This window comes from Schistocerca gregaria, chromosome 6 (assembly GCF_023897955.1).
Source record: "Schistocerca gregaria isolate iqSchGreg1 chromosome 6, iqSchGreg1.2, whole genome shotgun sequence".
Taxonomy (NCBI): domain Eukaryota; kingdom Metazoa; phylum Arthropoda; class Insecta; order Orthoptera; family Acrididae; genus Schistocerca; species Schistocerca gregaria.
Genome location: NC_064925.1, coordinates 282,764,796 through 282,788,609, shown reverse-complemented (window position 1 = coordinate 282,788,609; position 23,814 = coordinate 282,764,796). Strand labels below are relative to the sequence as shown.

The 23,814-nt window shown below is 45.5% G+C and overlaps 1 protein-coding gene across 6 annotated transcripts in view; it reads right to left on the bottom strand.

Moving 5' to 3' along the window:
• Positions 1–23,814, bottom strand: part of LOC126278282 (inactive dipeptidyl peptidase 10-like) — a 1,623,672-nt gene that overhangs the window by 161,185 nt on the left and 1,438,673 nt on the right. For all 6 annotated transcript variants that reach the window (XM_049978288.1, XM_049978290.1, XM_049978291.1 and 3 more), the window contains exon 7: positions 15,378–15,547. In XM_049978288.1, coding sequence (XP_049834245.1) covers positions 15,378–15,547 — 170 coding nt within the window. The remainder of the gene's footprint in view (positions 1–15,377; positions 15,548–23,814) is intronic.

Here is a 23,814-nt window from a genome sequence, read left to right as displayed (position 1 = left end):
CAACATTTATTTTTGTTGCCGGATTTTAGGAGTGCTTATAGAGCTATCACGTATTTACAGTGCATATGGTGCGATTTTCTCGTGGTGCGGGCACGTTGGTATTTGACTGCAGAACGCCAGCGTGTACAAGCAAAGCCGTATCCAAAGCTGTCGATCCTCCACGAATGGACGTCAACGCCGTGTGACAACCGAGTCATAAAACGACCCCTAATCCCGAAAAAGGGCGCGGGGAGGGAAAACAAAATAGGGAAAATAAAAAGCTTGCGATCGGCTTTGTTCGTTACGTGAGGCAGAAAATTGGTCCCGACACACGGGGCGCGTGGGCGCGAACCATCTGCGAGTCACAGGGCATCTGCTTCGGCGAACGGTCGCCAGATGGCAGGACCGGCGCAGAAAACGCACCATGGCGCTACCCTTATCGCACTGTGCGAGGTAGAGCCATCTGTTAGAGTATTTCTCATTTATAGCTGAATCAAGCATTAATTTTAACAACTGAACGATTTTGTGCTTCAGTATAACAGATGCATATTTTCTCCCAAATTCTTAGTGTTAACGCTATGGTTGCCGTTTCCACATTTGGTCAGGTGAAACGATAGCAAATAATTTGAACAATATATTGACACGTGTTTCTTATTATAAACGACGGAATTATAGTTCTTCAGTGAATTCCTGTTTTTACTGCAATGTGAGTCATTAAATACGATGCTTCCACAGGATTAGAAGACCAAATATCAGGAAGCATTTATGTCAGTTTTCTGACGGTTCCCCAACAGACGTGATATATTTGCTATATTTTTATAAGAAATGACACTCATTTCTATCCGTAAATTCTGGTTTTTAACGAAATAAACATTTACCTTTATACACGTTTATCTTTTTTTATCCAGTACAGATACCGAAACAATATCAGATAAGAAACATAATATACCGGGTGACAAAAAGTCAGTATAAATTTGAAAACTGAATAAATCACGGAATAATGTAGATAGAGAGGTACAAATTGACACACATGCGTGGAATGACATGGGGTTTATTAGAACCAAAAAAATACAAAAGTTCAAAAAATGTCCGACAGATGGCGCTTCATCTGATCAGAATAGCAATAATTAGCATAACAAAGTAAGACAAAGCAAAGATGATATTCTTTACACGAAATGCTCAATATGTCCACCATCATTCCTCAACAATTGCTGTAGTCAAGGAATAATGTTGTGAACAGCACTGTAAAGCATGTCCGGAGTTATGATGAGGCATTGGCGTCGGATGTTGTCTTTCAGCATCCATAGAGATGTCGGTCAATCACGATACACTTGCGACTTCAGGTAACCCCAAAGCCAATAATCGCGCGGACTGAGGTCTGGGGACCTGGCAGGCCAAGCATGGCGAAAGTGGCGGCTGAGCACACGATCATTACCAAACGACGCGCGCAAGAGATCTTTCACGCGTCTAGCAATATGAGGTATTTTCTTTTCGGTTATAATAAAACCCCATGTCATTCCAAGCATGTGTGTCAATTTTTACCTCTCTATCTACATTATTCCGTGGTTTATTATGTTTTCAAATTTATACTGACTTTTTGATCACTGCCGGTAAAAAATAGTACACCGTTTTAGAGGTTTCCAATTCACTGACAATGCAATGGAATACATGCAATGGTTACACTTACAGATCAAGAGACCAAGTGGTTCTGTAGTATCGACCCATACTGGAACACCCACGTCAGTAAGTGGTCCAGGCTCCATGGGGGGCAATGTCGGCACTGACCCTGGCATACATCGGCCGTAGAGATGTCGAATACTGTCCTGGGATTGGTTATTCTACGCCTGCTCGACCTGTTCACGTACATCTATAAGAGCTGTTGTTTAACGAATCGCACGAGTCACTTCTCGCACCATCATATCCCACACACGCTCGACTGGAGACAAGTTCGGTGATCGGTTGGTCAGGGAAGTGTTGCACGGCTTGCAGAGCACGTCGAGTTTCACGGGCAGTGTGTGGGCGAACATTATCCTATTGAAACAACACATCAAGTCGAATGCGGCTTTTCGCGGATGATGCTGTAGTATACAGAGAAGTTGCAGCATTAGAAAATTGCAGCCACATGCAGGAAGATCTGCAGCGGATAGGCACTTGGTACAGGGAGTGGCAACTGACCCTTAACATAGACGAATGTAATGTATTGCGAATACATAGAAAGAAGGATCCTTTATTGTATGATTATATGATAGCGGAACAAATACTGGTAGCAGTTACTTCTGTAAAATATCTGGGAGTATGCGTGCGGAACGATTTGAAGTGGAATGATCATGTAAAATTAATTGTTGGTAAGGCGGGTACCAGTTTGCATTCATTGGGAGAGTCCTTAGAAAATGTAGTCCATCAACATAGGAGGTGGCTTACAAAACACTAGTTCGACCTATATTTGGGTATTGCTCATCAGTGTGGATCCGTACCAGGTCGGGTTGACGGAGGAGGTAGAGGAGATCCAAAGAAGAGCAGCGCGTTTCGTCACAGGGTTATTTGGGAAGCGTGATAGCGTTACGGAGAGGTTTAGCAAACTCAAGTGGCAGACTCTGCAAGAGAGGCGCTCTGCATCACGGTGTCCAGGTTTCGAGAGGGTGCGTTTCTCGATGAGGTATCGAATATATTGCTCCCCCTACTTATACCTCCCGAGGAGATCACGAATGTAAAATTAGATTCGAGCGCTCACGGAGGCTTTCCGGCTGTCGATCTTCCCGCGAACAATACGCGACTGGAACAGGAAAGGGAGCTAATGACAGTGGCACGTAAAGTGCCCTCCACCACGCACCGTTGGGTGGTTTGCGGGGTATAAATGTAGATGTAGATGTAGATCACCACGCTGTTGCAACAAGGGTAGAAAAGTGTCTCTAACAACATTCTACACGTACCGAGCGCTGGTTGGCATCCCCCCCCCTCCACCCTAAAACACCAAGGGTGGTCGAGAGTGTTGTAGCTTATCGCACCCAAGACCATAAGGCCTGGGTGGGGCCAGTGTCTCTTGCATGAATGCACTGTACGAGACAGCGCTCTGCAGGTCTATGTCGTACCAGCAAACGACCACGAATTGCGTGCAGATAGGGTCTGCTTTCATCACTGAACCCCACGGCGCGCCGTTCCATCTTCCAACTGACTGAAGATACCAGTCGAGCCATGCATGTCGATGCTGCGCCGCGAGTGGAACGCGGGCTAGAGGTGTGTGTGCCAGTAGTCCCACTGCTGATAACCTGTTCGCAACATGTCGTGTTGGCATGTCAAGACTCACAAGCCGCCTTTCTGTGCTGTGGTAGCCGTACGATCTGCCACTGCTTCCCTTACAACAGGACAATCCTGTGTATGTCCAGAGCCTACAGTTGGAGAATGATCACGTGACAACTGATACCAGCATCGCTGAACAACTGACGCTGCATCTCCAGTATGTGTGTCAGCTTTCCGAAAAGATCATCCCGCTACTCGGAAGGCCACAATTGGACCCGTTTCGAACTTGCTCTGTTGGCACTAGGAAGCACGAGTGCATCTCCGTGGCGTTTTTGCCTGCTTGCATCGCAAATTTGCGCCACACTGAGCCGTCTGGCTATCAGCATTCCATATCGAAGGGTAGATGGATGGATGGATGTGTGTGAAATCTTACGGGACTTAACTACTAAGTTCATCAGTCCCTAAGCTTACACACTACTTAATATACACTATTCTAAGGACAAACACACACACCCATGCCCGAGGGAGGACTCGAACCTCCGACGGGACCAGCAGTTGACCGACGTTGCCTGGTGAAACGTTGTTGTGATGCCTCGTGTAACGAGGAGAAATGCGTACCATCACGTTTCCGACTTTGATAAAGATCGGATTGTAGCCTATCGCGATTGCGGTTTATCGTATCGCGACATTTCTGCTAGCGTTGGTCGAGATCCAATGACTGTTAGCAGAATATGGAATCGGTGGATTCAGGAGGGTAATAGGGAACGCCGTGCTGGATCCCAACCGCTTCGTATCACTAGCAGTCGAGATGACAGGCATCTTATCAGCATGGCTGTAACGGATCGTGCAGCCACGTCTCGATCCCTGCGTGAACAGATGCTGACGTTTGCAAGGCGACAAGTATCTGCACGAACAGTTCGACGACGTTTGCAGCAGCATGGACTGTCAGCTCGGAGACCATGGCTGCGGTTATCCTTGATGCTGCATTACAGACAGAAGCGCCTGCGACGGTGTACTCAATGACGAACCTGTGTGCATCAATAGCAAAACGTAATTTTTTCGGATGAATGTTAGGTTCTGTTTACAGCATCAGGATGGTCGCATCCGTGTTTGGCGACATCGCGGTGAACGCACATTGGAAGCGTGTATTCGTCGTCGCCATACTGGCGTATCACCCGGCGTGATGGTATGGGTGCCATTGGTTACACGTCTCGGTCACCTCTTGTTCACATTGACGGCACTTTGAACAGAGGACGTTACATTTCAGATGTGTTACGACCCGTGGCTCTACCCTTCATTCGATCCCTGTGAAACCCTACATTTCAGCAGGATAATGCACGACCGCATGTAGCAGGTCCTGTACGGGCCTTTCTGGATACAGAAAATGTTCGACTGCTGCCCTGGCCAGCACATTCTCCAGATCTCTCACCAACTGAAAACGTCTGGTCAATGGTGACCGAGCAGCTGGCTCGTCACAACACGCCAGTCACTACTCTTAAAGAACTGTGGTATCGTGTTGAAGCTGCATGGGCAGCTGTACCTGTACACGCCATCCAATCTCTGTTTGACTTAATGCCCAGGCGTATTAAGGCCGTTATTACGGCCAGAGGTGGTTGTTCTGGGTACTGATTTCTCAGGAACTATTTACCCAAACTGCGTGAAAATGTCAGTTCTAGTATAATATATTTGTCCAATGAATACCCGTTTATCATCTGCATTTTTTCTTGGTGTAGCAATTTTAATGTGCAGTAATGTATAGAAGGCGAAAGTCTCTGGAGCGAAATTATTATACTTCAGCGAGAAAAAGGCGTCCGAATTTTTATAAAGAATATTTCTTTAATTACTGCGGAAAATCGGCACACCAAAAAAACTTGTTAAACTTGTAGGCCGGCCGCGGTGGTCTAGCGGTTCAGGCGCTCAGTCCGGAACCGCGCGACTGCTACGGTCGCAGGTTCGAATCCTGCCTCGGGCATGGATGTGTGTGATGTCCTTAGGTGAGTTAGGTTTACGTAGTTCTAAGTTCAAGGGGACTGATGACCACAGATGTTAAGTCCCATAGTTCTCAGAGCCATTTGAACCGTTTGAAACTTGTAGGGTCTGCTAAGTCGAATAAACTATTTCCCGATTAGAAGTGAACAGTTATTCAAACGTTACTTCAATAATGTCGTAACAAATAGCGCTTGTAGCTGTCGTAGTCTAATGGCGGCCGAAAGCATTTGATCACTTGCCATAGCAACAACTGCAGACATTAGATTCTTTGGATCCGCGAGTAAAACTGACACTGAACCTAAGTTAGGTCTCGTGCTACAATACACATCAGTCTGCCTGTATTAACAAAGACTGAGTTGCACTTTGATGAAAATTCTCGGACGTGTCGAAGTGCACGTGAGCAATTTGAGTCAGCATGAACAACCATCGTCGGCCGCGGTGGCCGTGCGGTTCTGGCGCTGCAGTCCGGAACCACGGGGCTGCTACGGTCGCAGGTACAAATCCTGCCTTGAGCATGGGTGTGTGTGATGTCCTTAGGTTAGTTAGGTTTAAGTAGTTCTAAGTTCTAGGGGACTTATGACCTAAGATGTTGAGTCCCATAGTGCTCAGAGCCATTTGAACCATTTTGAACAACCATCGTCCAGTCGCAAATGGTTTAGGACTTGTCAGATCACAGTTCGAACGACTCTTTGGCTGTGTGAATGTGTGTAGTGGTTGAATACGGTTGCTCGGATGAAGCCCAACTCTGTACACTGGCCATAGTGTAGGCGGTGCCATGCCACATCGCTGTGACTATGCTGAGCTGTGGTGGTGTCATTACAACGAAAATATTCAACCTGCCGACATCGCTTGAGTACTTTGACCCCTGATATCATCAAAACGATGTACATAAACCAGTCACAGCAATCAAATACGCGGACCTGACATACAAGCTGCAACAACAACTGCATATATTGTCGTGACTTTGAGGTGTGGCATACAGTCATCCAAGAGGCGTGCCACCATTTCATAGAAATGGGCCTTTTTCATACGCTGCTGAAATGGTCGCTGTAGAAAATTTTTGTACTTGATGTTCAGCAGCTTAACTTTACTGATCCGTTTCTACTAGATACATCTTCAGAATATCAAACATGCTGTTGGTACTTTAACTTCAGCCATACCATGTGTGTAAAGCTCCCTGTCTCCTCTGATATTCTGAAGGTGAGTTCACTCGAAACTCGACAACGAACTTGAGTTGCTGAACACAAGTGAGCAAACTTTCCTCCAGCGACCACAACAGCATCGTATAAAAAAGCTCTCTACTCTCCTGACATACATTCGTTGGATTCGCCAATTCACAACCAAACTATTACCTTACAACCCATCCTAGACCTCGGACTATGCTATAAATTAGTTACCACACCTGCATTCCAAAAAATGGTACAGATGCCGAGCAAATATGTTCAGTGTTCTGCCACATTTTTGTGCACGTATGACGTCTCGCGGAACATAGTGACGTCACGGATCAAAGCCAACGACTGGTATCTGTTGGTGCAGCTATCGTTGATTGCTGTCGTGTATATGTCCAAACCGAAGTGATTAACGGACATTTTTACCAAGGCCGGGATTCGAACCAGCGTCTCATTCACAATAGGCACTTGCGATGCCTCCCTGGCTCGGCGTCTCTGCGCAACTCCTCCTCAATCAAAACTCACATTCACGCCTCAGCCCACTTTCTATTCCCCCTACACTCGAACTGCATTGCAGAAGCTCTGCAACTGTATTACAATAGCACCTCAGCACCGAACAAATGCTCTGCAATGCTACTCGAATTTAGGGGGAATACCACAAGGGCTGAGGTGTCAGTGGGAATTTGGACTGAGGAAGGAGGTGTGCTACGATGGTCTGTGCAGTTGTTCAAAGCCATAGTATCTCGGCGACGTCGTGGTTAGCACATATACATATAGACCAGGAGGCCCGGGTTCGAATCCCGGCCTTAGTACAAATTTTCATTCTTCCCTACAGTACATACATTGGTATAGGCATGCGTATTCAAATGCAGAGATATGTAAATAGGCAGAATACTGCGCTGCGGTCGGCAACGCCTCAATAAGACAAGGTCTGGCGCAGTTGTTAAATCGGCTGTTGCTGCTACAGTGGCTGGTTATCAAGATATGAATGAGTTTGAACGTGGTGTTATAGTCGGCGCACGAACGATGGGACACAGCATCTCCGATGTAGTGATGAAGTGGGGATTTTCCCGGTCGTCAAATTCATATATATATATGCACAGGGTGGTCCATTGATAGTGACTGGGCCAAATATCTCACGAAATAAACATCAAACGAAAAAACTACAAAAAAGGAAACTCGTCTAGCTTGAAGGGGGAAACCAGATGGCGCTATGGCCGGCCCGCTAGATGGCGCTGCCATAGGTCAAACGGATATCAACTGCGTTTTTAAAAATAGCAACCCCCATTTTTTTTTATTACATGTTCGTGTAGTACGTAAAGAAATATGAATGTTTTAGTTCGACCACTTTTTCCGCTTTGTGATAGATGGCGCTGTAATAGTCACAAGCATATAAGTACGTGGTATCACGTAAAATTCCGCCAGAGCGGATGGTATTTGCTTCCTGATACATTACCCGTGTTAAAATGGACCGTTTACCAATTGCCGAAAAGGTCGATATCGCCCAACGGGCGTGTGCTATGTATGCTCCTCGGTATCCTGGACGACATCATCCAAGTGTCAGGATCGTTCACCGGATAATTACATTATTTAAGGAAACAGGAAGTATTCAGCCACATGTGAAACGTGAGGTACGACCTGCAACAAATGATGATGCCCAAGTAGGAGTTTTAGCTGCTGTTGCGGCTAATCCGCACATCAGTAGCAGAGAAATTGCGCGAGAATCGGGATTCTCAAAAACGTCGGTGCTGAGAATGCTACATCAACATTGACTGCACATGTACCACATTTCTATGCGCCAGGAATTGCATCACGACGACTCTGAACGTCGTGTACAGTTCTGCCAATGGGCACAAGAGAAATTACGGGACGATGACAGATTTTTTGCACGCGTTCTGTTTTTTTATCTGTTGCAGTCTAAATGGTGCAATGTATGCTGATTTACTACGTAGTGTTCTACCGATGTTACTACAAGATATTTCACTGCATGACAGAATAGCGATGCACTTTCAACATGATGGCTCTCCGGCACATAGTTCGCGTACGGTTGAAGCGGTATTGAATAGCGTATTTCATCACAGTTGGATTGGTCGTCGAAGCACCATACCGTGGCCCGCACGTTAACCGGATCTGCCGTCCCCGGATTTCTTTCTGTGGGGAAAGTTGAAGGATATTTGCTATCGTGATACACCAACAACGACTGACAACATGCGTCAGTGCATTGTGAATGTATGTGGGAACATTACGGAAGGCGAACTACTCGCTGTTGAGAAGAACCTCGTTACACGTATTGCCAAATGCATTGAGGCTGACGGATATCATATGGAATATTTATTGCATTAATGTCGTATTTACAGGTAATCAAGCTGTAACAGCATGTGTTCTTAGAAATGCTGAAGCGCCTTCGAAATTGGTATAGGCATGAGTATTCAAGCATTCAAATACACAGGTATGTAAAAGGGCAGAATACGGCGCTGCTGTCGGTAACGCCTATGTAAGACAACAAGTGTCTGGCGCAGTTGTTAGATAGGTAACTGCTGCTACAATGGCAGGTTATCAAATGCGTTTGAATGCGGTGTTACAGTCGGCGGACGAGCGATGGGACACAGCATCTCCGAGGTAGCGATGAAGTGGGGATTTTCCCGTACGACCATTTCACGAGTGTATCGTGAGTATCAGGAATCCGGTAAAACGTTAAATGTCCGCGTAGAAAAAGATCCTGCTAGAACGGGACCAACGACTACTGTAGAGAATCGTTCAATGTGACAAAAGTGCAACCCTTCCGCTAATTGCTGCAGATTTCAAGTGTCAGCTTGCGAACCATTCAACGAAACATCACCAATATGGGCTTTCGGAACCGAAGGTCCTTACGTGTACCGTTGCTGACTGCACGATACAAAGCTTTACGCCTCGCTAGGGCCCGTCAACACCGACATTGGAGTGTTGATGACTGGAAACATGTTGCCTGGTCGGACGAGTCTCGTTCCAAATTGTATCCAGCGGATGGACGTGTACGGGTATGGAGACAACCTCATGAATCCATGGACCCTGTTCGTCAGCAGGTGACTGTTGAAGTCGGTAGAGGCTCTGTAATGGTGTGGGACGTGTGCAGTGGGAGTGATATGGGGCCCCTGATATGTCAAGATACGACTATAACAGGTGACACGTACTAAGCAACCTGGCTGATAACCTGCATCCATTCATGTCCATTGTGCATATCGACGGACTTGGGCAATTCTAGCAGGACAATGCGACATCCCACACGTCCAGAATTGCTACACAGTGATTGCAGGAACACTCTTCTCATTTTAAACGCTCCCACTGGCCACCAAATTGCCGAGACGAAACATTATTGGGCATATCTGGAATGCCTTGCAACGTGCTGTTCAGAAGAGATCTCCACCCCATCGTACTATTACAGAATTATGGACAACCCTGCAGGATTCATGGTATCCGTTCCCTCCAACACTATTTCAGACATTAGTTGAGCCCATCCCACGTCGTGTACGGTTTCATTTGTCCATTTATACCTCTAACTTTAGCAAATACTTAATTGAGAATAAACATATAGTCAACAACATAGATTCATCCCTTAAAATACTGCATCTGTGCCTAAAAGTAGAATCATGAATATTCTAGAAGAAATAGAGATTTACAACTGTATAAAAAAGTGTCCCAATGATCAAACTGATTTAAAAAATAAAATTTTTTTTAGATAATTTCCAGTCCGTTTTATGTGCAAATTATAGATTGTAAAATGGCTTACAGGCGCAATACCTTGACATCTGATGGGAGTTTACCACCCTGATATTTTTATAGACAAGCGGGTAAACGAGGTTTTTTTTAAAAAAATACGTAGATGCTTCAAAATTATATTAGTAACTGTGTAATGTCATATCCGCTACCACTTGCAATGTCTCTATTCACTTATTTTATGTATTTTAAGATCACCAATTTGTATGCGTTTTGTCTTAAATCATAACTGTTGTTGTTGTTGTGGTCTTCAGTCCTGAGACTGATTTGATGCAGCTCTCCATTCTACTCTATCCTGTGCAAGCTTCTTCATCTCCCAGTACCTACTGAAACCTACATCCTTTTGAATCCGCTTAGTGTATTCATCTCTTGGTCTCCCTCTACGATTTTTACCCTCCACGCTGCCCTCCAATACTAAATTGCTGATCCCTTGATGCCTCAGAACATGTCCTACCAACCGATCCCTTCTTCTGGTCAAGTTGTGCCACAAACTTCTCTTCTCCCCAATTCTATTCAATACCTCCTCATTAGTTATGTGATCTACCTATCTAATCTCCAGCATTCTTCTGTAGCACCACATTTCGAAAGCTTCTATTCTCTTCTTGTCCAAACTATTTATCGTCTATGTTTCACTTCCATACATGGCTACACTCCATACAAATACTTTCAGAAACGCCTTCCTGACACTTAAATCTATACTCGACGTTAACAAATTTCTCTTCTTCAGACACGCTTTCCTAGCCATTGCCAGTCTACATTTTATATCCTCTCTACTTCGACCATCATCAGTTATTTTGCTCCCCAAATAGCAAAACTCCTTTACTACTTTAAGTGTCTCATTTCCTAATCTAATTCCCTCAGCATCACCCGATTTAATTTGACTACATTCCATTATCCTCGTTTTGCTTTTGTTGATGTTCATCTTATATCCTCCTTTCAAGACACTGTCCATTCCATTCAACTGCTCTTCCAAGTCCTTTGCTGTCTCTGACAGAATTACGATGTCATCGGCGAACCTCAAAGTTTTTATTTCTTCTCCATGGATTTTAATACCTACTCCGAATTTTTGTTTTGATTCATTCATTGCTTTCTCAATATAGAGATTGAATAACATCGGGGAGAGGCTACAACCCTGTCTCACTTCCTTCCCAACCACTGCTTCTCTTTCATGTCCCTCGACTCTTATAACTGCCATCTGATTTCTGTACAAATTGTAAATAGCCTTTCGCTCCCTGTATTTTACCCCTGCCACCTTTCGAATTTGAAAGAGAGTAACCTTTCTCTAAGTCTACAAATGCTATAAACGTAGGTTTGCCTTTCCTTAATCTTTCTTCTAAGATAAGTCGTAGGGTCAGTATTGCCTCATGTGTTTCAGTGTTTCTACGGAATCCAAACTGATCTTCCCCGAGGTCGGCTTCTACTAGTTTTTCCATGCGTCTTTAAAGAATTCGTGTTAGTATTTTGCAGCTGTGGCTTATTAAACTGATTGTTCGGTAATTTTCACATCTGTCAACACCTGCTTTCTTTGGGATTGGAATTATTATATTCTTCTTGAAGTCTGAGGGTATTTCGCCTGTTTCATACATCTTACTCACCAGATGGTAGAGTTTGTAAGGACTGGCTCTCCCAAGGCCGTCAGTAGTTCCAATGGAATGTTGTCTACTCCGGGGGCCTTGTTTCGACTCAGGTCTTTCAGTGCTCTGTCAAACTCTTCACGCAGTATCGTATCTCCCATTTCGTCTTCATCTACATCCTCTTCCATTTCCATAATATTGTCCTCAAGTACATCGCCCTTGTATGGACCCTCTATATACTCCTTCCACCTTTCTGCTTTCCCTTCATTGCTTAGAACTGGGTTGCCATCTGAGCTCTTGATATTCATACACGTGGTTCTCTTCTCTCCAAAGGTCTCTTTAATTTTCCTGTAGGCAGTATCTATCTTACCCCTAGTGAGATAAGCCTCTACATCCTTACATTTGTCCTCTAGCCGTCCCTGCTTAGCCATTTTGCACTTCCTGTCGATCTCATTTTTGAGACGTTTGTATTCCTTTTTGCCTGCTTCATTTACTGTATTTTTATATTTTCTCCTTTCATCAATTAAATTTAATATTTCTTCTCTTCTTCTACTAGCCCTCGTCTTTTTACCTACTTGATCCTCTGCTGCCTTCACTACTTCATTCCTCAAAGCTATCCATTGTTCTTCTACTGTATTTCTTTCCCCCATTCCTGTCAATTGTTCCCTTATGCTCTCCTTAAACTCTGTACAACCTCTGGTTCTTTAAGTTTATCCAGGTCCCATCTCCTTAAATTCCCACCTTTTTGCAGTTTCTTCAGTTTTAATCTGCAGGTCATAACCAATAGATTGTGGTCAGAGTCCACATCTGCCCCTGGAAATGTCTTACAATTTAAAACCTGGTTCCTAAATCTCTGTCTTACCATTATATAATCTATCTGATAACTTTTAGTATCTCCAGGGTTCTTCCATGTATACAACCATCTTATAACTAATAAATTTTATCAGTAATCTGGTGTATTTTACTGTAAAGAAAAGTTTATAGACTATAACGAGGGAAGAAAAGCATACTCCAATGTATTTTATTTTTGTATGTTTTATAAATGAAATGTAGCCTCGACATTTAATTATAACTGAATCTTGCGATTTATTGTATCACTCTACTTCAGAAATAATACATACAACTGTACAGTTACTTTAGACACTTACCGAAAATATTTTAAACAATTTCGATGGAATAGTATGCATATTTACTTAGTCCTGTTTGCTATAATAGAGCTTTGTTGAAGGATGCATCGTGTACTTGTGCAGAGGCATTGTGACGTTTTGTCCGAATCTGTGGTGCTGAACAGTGAATGGGATTGCTGGCGAGCGTTTTACGCCTTATATATTCGTAAAATTTATACGCATACAAAGTATTATATATCAGAGCTCTGTCTTCATCTCATTTACGAGCACGTAAGTCAAGTATTATGTTATAAATAAATATTCCCATCCTATCCTACTGCCCATTACAATCATAGCACTATTTAGTAAGCTGTATGGTGTCGAGAGATGAAAAGACTTTACGATATAAAGCTTATAAGTTGTATTCTTGGTGTCCACTATCTTTGCTATGTGCACAGGTAGTATCTTCAGTAAATGTATTTTCGCGCCAACTGTCTTAGCTCCACATGTTGTAGTGTACCCGAACTTGTATGTATGACAGTTTATTAGAACGATGGTAACATAGGCAGTTCAGTATATATTTAATAACATACACTCCTGGAAATTGAAATAAGAACACCGTGAATTCATTGTCCCAGGAAGGGGAAACTTTATTGACACATTCCTGGGGTCAGATACATCACATGATCACACTGACAGAACCACAGGCACATAGACACAGGCAACAGAGCATGCACAATGTCGGCTCTAGTACAGTGTATATCCACCTTTCGCAGCAATGCAGGCTGCTATTCTCACATGGAGACGATCGTAGAGATGCTGGATGTAGTCCTGTGGAACGGCTTGCCATGCCATTTCCACCTGGCGCCTCAGTTGGACCAGCGTTCGTGCTGGACGTGCAGACCGCGTGAGACGACGCTTCATCCAGTCCCAAACATGCTCAATGGGAGACAGATCCGGAGATCTTGCTGGCCAGGGTAGTTGACTTACACCTTCTAGAGCACGTTGGGTGGCACGGGATACATGCGGACGTGCATTGTCCTGTTGGAACAGCCAGTTCCCTTGCCGGTCTAGGAATGGTAGAACGATGGGTTCGATGACGGTTTGGATGTACCGTGACCTATTCAGTGTCCCCTCGACGATCACCAGAGATGTACGGCCAGTGTATGAGATCGCTCCTAACACCATGATGCCGGGTGTTGGCCCTGTGTGCCTCGGTCGTATGCAGTCCTGATTGTGGCGATCACCTGCACGGCGCCAAACACGCATACGACCATCATTGGCACCAAGGCAGAAGCGACTCTCATCGCTGAAGACGACATGTCTCTATTCGTCCCTCCATTCACGCCTGTCGCGACACCACTGGAGGCGGGCTCCACGATGTTGGGGCGTGAGCGGAAGACGGCCTAACGGTGTGCGGGACCGTAGCCCAGCTTCATGGAGACGGTTGCGAATGGTCCTCGCCGATACCCCAGGAGCAACAGTGTCCCTAATTTGCTGGGAAGAGGCGGTGCAGTCCCCTACGGCACTGCATAGGATCCTACGGTCTTGGCGTGCATCCGTGCGTCGCTGCGGTCCGGTCCCAGGTCGACGGGCACGTGCACCTTCCGCCGACCACTGGCGAAAACATCGATGTACTGTGGAGACCTCACGCCCCACGTGTTGAGCAATTCGGCGGTACGTCCACCCGGCCTCCCGCATGCCTACTATATGCCCTCGCTCAAAGTCCGTCAACTGCACATACGGTTCACGTCCACGCTATCGTGGCATGCTACCAGTGTTAAAGACTGCGATGGAGCTCCGTATGCCACGGCAAACTGGCTGACACTGACTGCGGCGGTGCACAAATGCTGCGCAGCTAGCGCCATTCGACGGCCAACACCGCGGTTCCTGGTGTGTCCGTTGTGCCGTGCGTGTGAACATTGCTTGTACAGCCCTCTCGCAGTGTCCGGAGCAAGTATGGTGGGTCTGACACACCGGTGTCAATGTGTTCTTTTTTCCATTTCCAGGAGTGTATTACGACGTAATAAGTATCGTACTCAGCGGATCTTGTGGGACTCTCACAGTAAAAGCGCTGAATTTTGACGATACGTACTCATGTCAGATAGTTTTATATTCTGACAGAATGTAAGTAATGTACATTTATCTCCAATTTTTATAACTGAGTTACTTTCTTAATGAAATGTTTGCTTAATCATGTATATACACCCTGTGATTCACTTTTGTATTTTTATGCTTAGGTGACTTTGAAGTGTTACTTGAAAATCACCATAAGGTCGAAATTGCAACAGTAACAATAAATATTTTACACAGTCAAAGACTATGATGTCTTTTAAGAAATTTATCACAGTTGCAGTGGGCTGGGCGAATCATCTTCGCGGGCCTACCGGAACGGATATCGTGACACGAATTTCTAAACTTTTCTGTGGCACGCCACAAAGTTGTCACAGCTCTGTAGACGGCTATTCCTTTTGCTTGCAGCCGTCAGCACCTCGCAGCTGAAAGCTGGCAGTAGCGCGACGAGCTATTATGGATCTTTTACGAGATCTGATGAACAGTGCTGGGCTTACCTTGGGGTACCGCAGAGTGCGCAGCTGTGGATACTGGGGTCGGTCCTTCTGGGCGGTGCCGTACCAAGGGTAGCGCAGCTCTCCCACTCGCGTGTCGTTGAACGTGGCGTACAGCAGGTAGCGGCCATCCGGGCTGAACCACATCGCGCCGCTGCTCTTCAGGATCTCCTCTGCAACATGTACGACCACAGCCGCAACTCTTTCACTGATCCAACGTACTCGTTTCCAGTCATCTATACCTGCTGTGCAAAACTTCCTCATAATGTGTCATTGCCAAGTACTACAGCTCGATGCAACTTGGACCATACATTCAAAGAACTGCTACAGTATACACTTGTCAGCCAGAACATTATGAAACAGACCTACTGTGGATATAAACTCGGCCACGCGATAGCAATGTCACCTGGCGAGGTATGACTGCTAGTCAGAAACACGCATGGTGTACGAAGTATCAGTGAGCATGTTGTCCGTGTGTAAATGGGAAGGGTGCTTGATCTATCTGAGTTTGATGTCCCAGAGACTCAGCATGAGCATTTCGGAAACTACACGTCTTGTTGGGAGGAGTGCTGCAGTGAGTGTCTTCGACAAGTGGCGAAACGAAGGTGGAACCACATACAGACGTGGGGTTGGGAGGCAGATTTCAGAGTAGCTGATGGCTCAACACAAAAGTTTTGTCTCAAGTACAGATAGTGTTGAGGATCAGTGGACAAAGTTCAAAACCATCGTACAATATGTATTAGATGAGTATGTGCCAAGCAAGATCGTAATAGATGGAAAAGAGTTAGAAAACTGCTGCGGAAGCAAAGGGAACTTCACAGCAAACATAAACACAGTCAAAGTCTTGCAGACAACAAAAGTAACGCGAAGCGAAATGAAGTGTGAGGAGGGCTATGCGAGAGGCGTTCAATGAATTCGAAAGTAAAGTTCTATGTATTGACTTGGCAGAAAATCTTAAGAAATTTTGGTCTTATGTCAAAGCGGTAGGTGGATCAAAACAAAATGTCCAGACACTCTGTGACCAAAATGGTACTGAAACAGAGGATGATAGACTAAAGGCCGAAATAGTAAATGTCTTTTTCCAAAGCTGTTTCACAGACGAAGACTGCCCTGCAGTTCCTTCTCTAGATTGTCGCACAGATGACAAAATGGTAGATATCGAAATAACGACAGAGAAACAATTAAAATCGCTCAAAACAGGAAAGGCCGCTGGACATGATGGGATACCAGTTCGAATTTACACAGAGTACGCAAAGGAACTTGCCCCCCTTCTTGAAGCGGTGTACCGTAGGTCTCTAGAAGAGCGTAGCATTCTAAAGGCCTGGAAACGGGCACACGTCATCCCCGTTTTCAAGAAGGGACGTCGAACAGATGTGCAGAACTATAGACCTATATCTCTAACGTATTACGTTAGAGTGTAATGCCTTTTCTGGAAACCAGACATCTACTCTGTAGGAATCAGCATGGGTTTCGAAAAAGACGATCGTGTGAAACCCAGCTCGCGGTATTCGTCCACGAGACTCAGATAGCCATAGACACGGGTTCCCAGGTAGATGCCGTGTTTCTTGACTTCCGCAAGGCGTTCGATACAGTTCCCCACAGTCGTTTAATGAACAAAGTAAGACCATATGGACTATCAGACCAATTGTGTGATTGGATTGAAGAGTTCCTAGATAACAGAACGCAGCATGTCATTGTTAATGGAGAGAAGTCTTCCGAAGTAAGAGAGGTTTCAGGTGTGCCGCAGGGGAGTGTCATAGGACCGTTGCTATTCACAATATACATAAATGACCTGGTGGATGACATCGGAAGTTCACTGAGGCTTTTTGCGGATGATGCTGTGGTATATCGAGAGGTTGTAACAATGGAAAATTGTACTGAAATGCAGGAGGATCTGCAGCGAATTAACGCATGATGCAGGGAATGGGAATTGAACCTCAATGTAGAAAAGTGTAACGTGTGCGAATACATAGAAAGAAAGATCCTTTATCATTTAGCTACAATATAGCAGGTCAGTAACTGGAAGCAGTTAATTCCATAAATTATCTGGGAGTAGGCATTAGGAGTGATTTAAAATGGAATGATCATATAAAGTTGATCGTAGGCAAAGCAGATGCCAGACTGAGATTCATTGAAAGAATTCTAAGAAAATGAAATCCGAAAACGAAGGAAGTAGGTTACAGTACGCTTGTTCGCCCACTGCTTGAAAATTGCTCACCAGTGTGGGATCCATACCAGATAGGGTTGATAGAAGAGACAGAGAAGATCTAATGGAGAGCAGCGTGCTTCGTTTCAGGATTATTTAGTAATCGCGAAAGAATTATGGAGATGATAGATAAACTCCAGCGGAAGACTCTGCAGGAGAGACGCTCAGTAGCTCGGTACGGGCTTATGTTGAAGTGTCGAGAACATACCTTCACCGAGAAGTCAAGCAGTATATTGCTCCCTCCTACGTATATCTCGCAAAGAGACCATGAGGATAAAATCAGAGAGATTAGAGCCCCCACAGAGGCATACCGACAATCTTTCTTTCCACGAACAATACGGGACTGGAATAGAAGGGAGACCAGATAGAGTTACTCAAAGCACCTTCCGCCGCACACTGTCAGGTGGCTTGCGGAGTATGGATGTAGATGTAGATGTAGATTACACATAGCGTACGTCGTAGGCTGGGCACACTGGTAAAACAGGACAGCCGGCGAACTGTGGCGTAACTATCATCAGAGTTTAAGGCTGGCCAAAGAACAAGTGTATTTGAACACACAGTGCACCGAACATTTCTAATGATGTGCTTCCCCAGCCGATTACCCATGCATGTACCAACGTTAACACCGCGACATCGGTAACTACGATTGAAATGGGCAGTGACTATCGGCACTAAACATTGACACAGTAGCACAGCGTTTAGTGGTCTGAAGAATCCCGATGCCTTCTTCATCATGTCGATGGGAGGGCGCGAATCCGTAATCTTCCAGGGGAACAGTCCCTTGACAATTGCACTGCGGGACAGAGACAAATTCACGGCGGCTCCATTATTCTCTAGGGAACATTCACGTGGGCATTCATAGGTCCAGTTGAGATCGTGCAAGGCACCATGATGGCCACGGTGTATCGTACACTGGTTGGAGACCACGTACACCCCTTCATGAGGATCATGTTTCCCTATGGCTATGGCATTTTTCAAGATGATGCGCTGTGTCACAGGGACACCGTTTTAAGAGACAGTCTGCACCCTTTCCGATCTGATCACATAAGCGTAGAAAAGTTGTGGAATGATTTCAAAGTGATAATATCGACAGCAATTGAGAGATATAAACCACATAAATTAATAAGTGATTGTACTGATCCCCCATGTTACACAAAATGGGTCAGATCGCTGTTGCAGAAGCAGAGAAAAAAACCATGCCAAATTTAAAAGAACACAAAATCCCGAAGACTGACAAAGTTTTACAGAAGTTCGAAATATAGCGCGTACTTCAATGCGAGATGCTTTCAGCAATGTCCACAACGAAACTGTCTAGAAATCTGGCAAAAAAGTCAAAGAGATTCTGGTCATACATAAAGCACATCAGTCGCAAGACGCAATTAATACCTTCACTGCGCGATAACAACGGTGAAGTCACTGATGACAGTGCCACTAAAGCAGAGTTATTAAACAAGATTTGCCAAAACTCCTTCTCCAAAGAAAATGAAGTAAATATTACTGAATTCCAATCAAGAAGAACTGCCAGGATGAGAAACATAGGAATAGATATCCTCGGAGTAACGAAGCAGCTTAAATCACTTAATGCTGATAAAATAGCTCCATATTTAGCAATTATATACAACCACTCGCTCACAGAAAGATCCGTGCCTAAAGACTGGAAGTTTGCTCAAGTCACACCAATACGCAAAAAGGGAAGCAGGAGTAATCTGCCGCGTGGGATTAGCCGAGCGGTCTTAGGCGCTGCAGTCGTGGACTGTGCGGTTGGTCCCGACGGAGGTTCGAGTCCTCCCTCGGGCATGGGTGTGTGTGTTTGTCCTTAGTTTAATTTAGGTTAAGTAGTGTGTAAGCTTAGGGACTGATGACCTTAGCAGTTAAGTCCCATAACATTTCACACACATTTGAACATTTTGGGAGTAATCCGCTGAATTACAGGCCTATATCACTAACGTCGATTTGCAGTAGGGTTTTGGAACATATATTGTATTCCAAGATTATGAAGTACCTCGATGAAAACGATTTATTGACACATATTCAGCACGGGTTCAGAAAACTTCGTTCTTGCGAAACACAACTAGCTCTTTATACCCATGAAATAATAAGTGCTACCGACAGGCGGTGTCAAATTAATTCCATATTTTTAGACTTCCTGAAGGCTTTCGACACAGTTCCTCACAAGCGTCTTCTAATCAAAATGCGTGCCTATGGAATATCGCCTCAGTTGTGCGACTGGATTCGTGATTTGCTGTCAGAGAGATCACAGTTCGTAGCAGTAGACGGAATGTTATCGAGTAAAATAGAAATAATATCCTGCGTTCACCAAGGAAGTGTTATAGGCCCTCTATTGTCCCTGATCTATATTAACGACATAGGAGACAATCTGAATAGCCGTCTTAGATTGTTTGCAGATGATGGAGTCATTTACCATCTTGTAAGGTCATCAAATAACTAAAACGAATTGCAAAATGATTTAGATAATATATCTGTATGGTGAGAAAAGTGACAATTGACCATGAATAAAGAAATGTGTGAAGTTATTCAGATGAGTACTAAAAGAAATTCGCTAAATTTGGATTACGCGATAAGTCACACAAATCTGAGGGCTGTAAATTCAACTAAATACTTAGGAACTACAATTTAAAAAAAACACCCTAAATTGGAACGATGAGATAGATAATGTTGTGCGTAGAGCCAACCAAAGGCTGCAATTCATTGGTAGAACACTTAGAAGGTCCAATAGGTCTACTAAAGAGACTGCTTACACCATGCTTGTCCGCCCTATTCTGGACTATTGTTAAGCGGTGTGGGATCCGCGTCAGGTGGGACTGACGGCTGACATCGAAAAAGCACAAAGAAGGGCAGCTCGTTTTGTATTATCGCGAAGTAGGGGAGATATTGCCGCAGACATGATACGTGAATTGCAGTGGCAATCGTTAAAATTAAGGCGTTTTTCGTTGCGACGGGATCTTTTCACGATATTTCAATCACCAGTTTTCTCCTCCGATGGCGAAAACTTTCTGTTGGAACCCACCTACATAGGGAGAAATGATCATCACGATAAAACAAGAGAAATAACTGCACGCACAGAAAAAATTTAAGTGCTCGTTTTTCCCGCGTGCCGTTCGAGAGTGGAACGGTAGAGAGACAGCTTGAAGGTGGTTCATTGAACCCTCTGCCTGGCACTGTATTGCGAACAGCAGAGTAATCACGTAGACGTAGATGCAGACAGGAGTGTAATAAAGTAGTTAAAGGAATAAAGTGGGGAGTTCCCATTGATGTTGTGGTTCCCCAGCTCGTCAGATCTGAACCCGATCGAACACCTGGAACGTGATTAAATGTGGTGTCAGAACTCATAGCCACCCCCCCCCCCTCTGGAATTAGGTGATTTGTGTGTGCAGATGTAGTGCCAACTCCCTTCAGTTACGTGCCAAGGTCTCACTGCTTCCGTGCCACGAAGTATCGCCCCTGATATCTGTGCCAAAGGTGGACGTAGCGGCTGTTAGGTAAGTGGCCATAATGTACTGGCTGATCAGTGTAGCACAGAAGGTCAAAGAAGGGTTGTGCAATTAAACGAACAGAAATGGCACTTTTGTTCAAAAAAAATAATAATTACATTGAAGACACTGTGATTCATGGTGCTCCCCTGGACATTACAAAAGGTACGACATACACTCCTGGAAATGGAAAAAAGAACACATTGACACCGGTGTGTCAGACCCACCATACTTTCTCCGGGCACTGCGAGAGGGCTGTACAAGCAATGATCACACGCACGGCACAGCGGACACACCAGGAACCGCGGTGTTGGCCGTCGAATGGCGCTAGCTGCGCAGCATTTGTGCACCGCCGCCGTCAGTGTCAGTCAGTTTGCCGTGGCATACGGAGCTCCATCGCAGTCTTTAACACTGGTAGCATGCCGCGACAGCGCGGACGTGAACCGTATGTGCAGTTGACGGACTTTGAGCGAGGGCGTATAGTGGGCATGCGGGAGGCCGGGTGGAAGTACCGCCGAATTGCTCAACACGTGGGGCGTGAGGTCTCCACAGTACATCGATGTTGTCGCCAGTGGTCGGCGGAAGGTGCACGTGCCCGTCGACCTGGGACCGGACCGCAGCGACGCACGGATGCACGCCAAGACCGTAGGATCCTACGCAGTTCCGTAGGGGACCGCACCGCCACTTCCCAGCAAATTAGGGACACTGTTGCTCCTGGGGTATCGGCGAGGACCATTCGCAACCGTCTCCATGAAGCTGGGCTACGGTCCCGCACACCGTTAGGCCGTCTTCCGCTCACGCCCCAACATCGTGCAGCCCGCCTCCAGTGGTGTCGCGACAGGCGTGAATGGAGGGACGAATGGAGACGTGTCGTCTTCAGCGATGAGAGTCGCTTCTGCCTTGGTGCCAATGATGGTCGTATGCGTGTTTGGCGCCGTGCAGGTGAGCGCCACAATCAGGACTGCATACGACCGAGGCACACAGTGCCAACACCTGGCATCATGGTGTGGGGAGTGATCTCCTACACTGGCCGTACACCTCTGGTGATCGTCTAGGGGACACTGAATAGTGCACGGTACATCCAAACCGTCATCGAACCCATCGTTCTACCATTCCTATACCGGCAAGGGAACTTGCTGTTCCAACAGGACAATGCACGTCCGCGTGTATTCCGTGCCACCCAACGTGCTCTAGAAGGTGTAAGTCAACTACCCTGGCCAGCAAGATCTCCGGATCTGTCCTCCATTGAGCATGTTTGGGGCCTGGATGAAGCGTCGTCTCACGTGGTCTGCACGTCCAGCACGAACGCTGGTCCAACTGAAGCGCCAGGTGGAAATGGCATGGCAAGCCGTTCCACAGGACTACATCCAGCATCTCTACGATCGTCTCCATGGGAGAATAGCAGCCTGCATTGCTGCAAAAGGTGGATATACACTGTGCTAGTGCCGACATTGTGCATGCTCTGTTGCCTGTGTCTATGTGCCTGTGGTTCTGTCAGTGTGATCATGTGATGTATATGACCCCAGGAATGTGTCAATAAAGTTTCCCCTTCCTGGGACAATGAATTCACGGTGTTCTTATTTCAATTTCCAGGAGTGTAGTTCTTAATAAGGTGTGTGATCACCATGGCCAACAATGGAGACTCTGGAAGGTGCTCCTATCCTAGACACAATGTTGGTAAGGAACTATTGTCGTAGGGCGTTCCATTCCTCTACCAGTTTAGTTGACAACTGCTGAATGCTCGTTAGAGCATGTGGACATTTTGCAGTACTTCTCCGCAACGCATACCACATGCGGTGGGATTTAAGCCGGCGGAATGGGCAGGCCCGTCCATTCGCCGAATATCGTCGCGTTTCAAGAATCTGTCCGCTTGAGCTATCCGAGCAGTGTCATCCATAAAAATGGAATTGGGGCAGAATTTTGGCCGAATGCTCCCTTGGAAAGGCACTCACGGGGAAGGAGTACAGCGCCACAACAACGTTGACTGGCGAGTTCAAATATTTGGAGGTCAATACACCCCCACACCATAACACCTGGACCGACAAAACGATGATGTTCGACGATGCTGGACATACCACCATGTGGCGAGAGGAGGGAACACACAGTGCACTCAGGACAATTTTGAAAATTTCTTGACAGGTCTACAAAACGGTTATGTCATCCAGTTTGTTTCACCCAGTTTCTGGTGTAAAGAGCTACCACAGTTCGATCTACAAAATAAAATAAAATCTCAGTGATGAATAAATTTGCAGAACAAGTTGGACTCTTGAGTCCCTGGTCTCTATACGTCTAACTGAAAATAGTTTACAAATACGATTATGTTTAACGAGTCAGAAGTTACACTTTGTGATCAAAAGAGTCCGGACATCCCACAAAAACATACGTTTCTCACATTAGGTGCATTGTGCTGCCACCTACTGCCACGTACTCCATACCAGAGACCTCAGTAGTCATTAGACATCTACATCTACATTTCTACATCTACATTTATACACCGCAAGCCACCCAACGGTGTGTGGCGGAGGGCACTTTACGTGCCACTGTCATTACCTTTCTTTCCTGTTCCAGTCTCGTATGGTTCGCGGGAAGAACGACTGTCTGAAAGCCTCCGTGCGCGCTCTAATCTCTCTAATTTTACATTCGTGATCTCCTCGGAAGGTATAAGTAGGGGCAAGCAATATATTCGATACCTCATACAGAAACGCACCCTCTCGAAACCTGCCGAGCAAGCTACACCGCGATG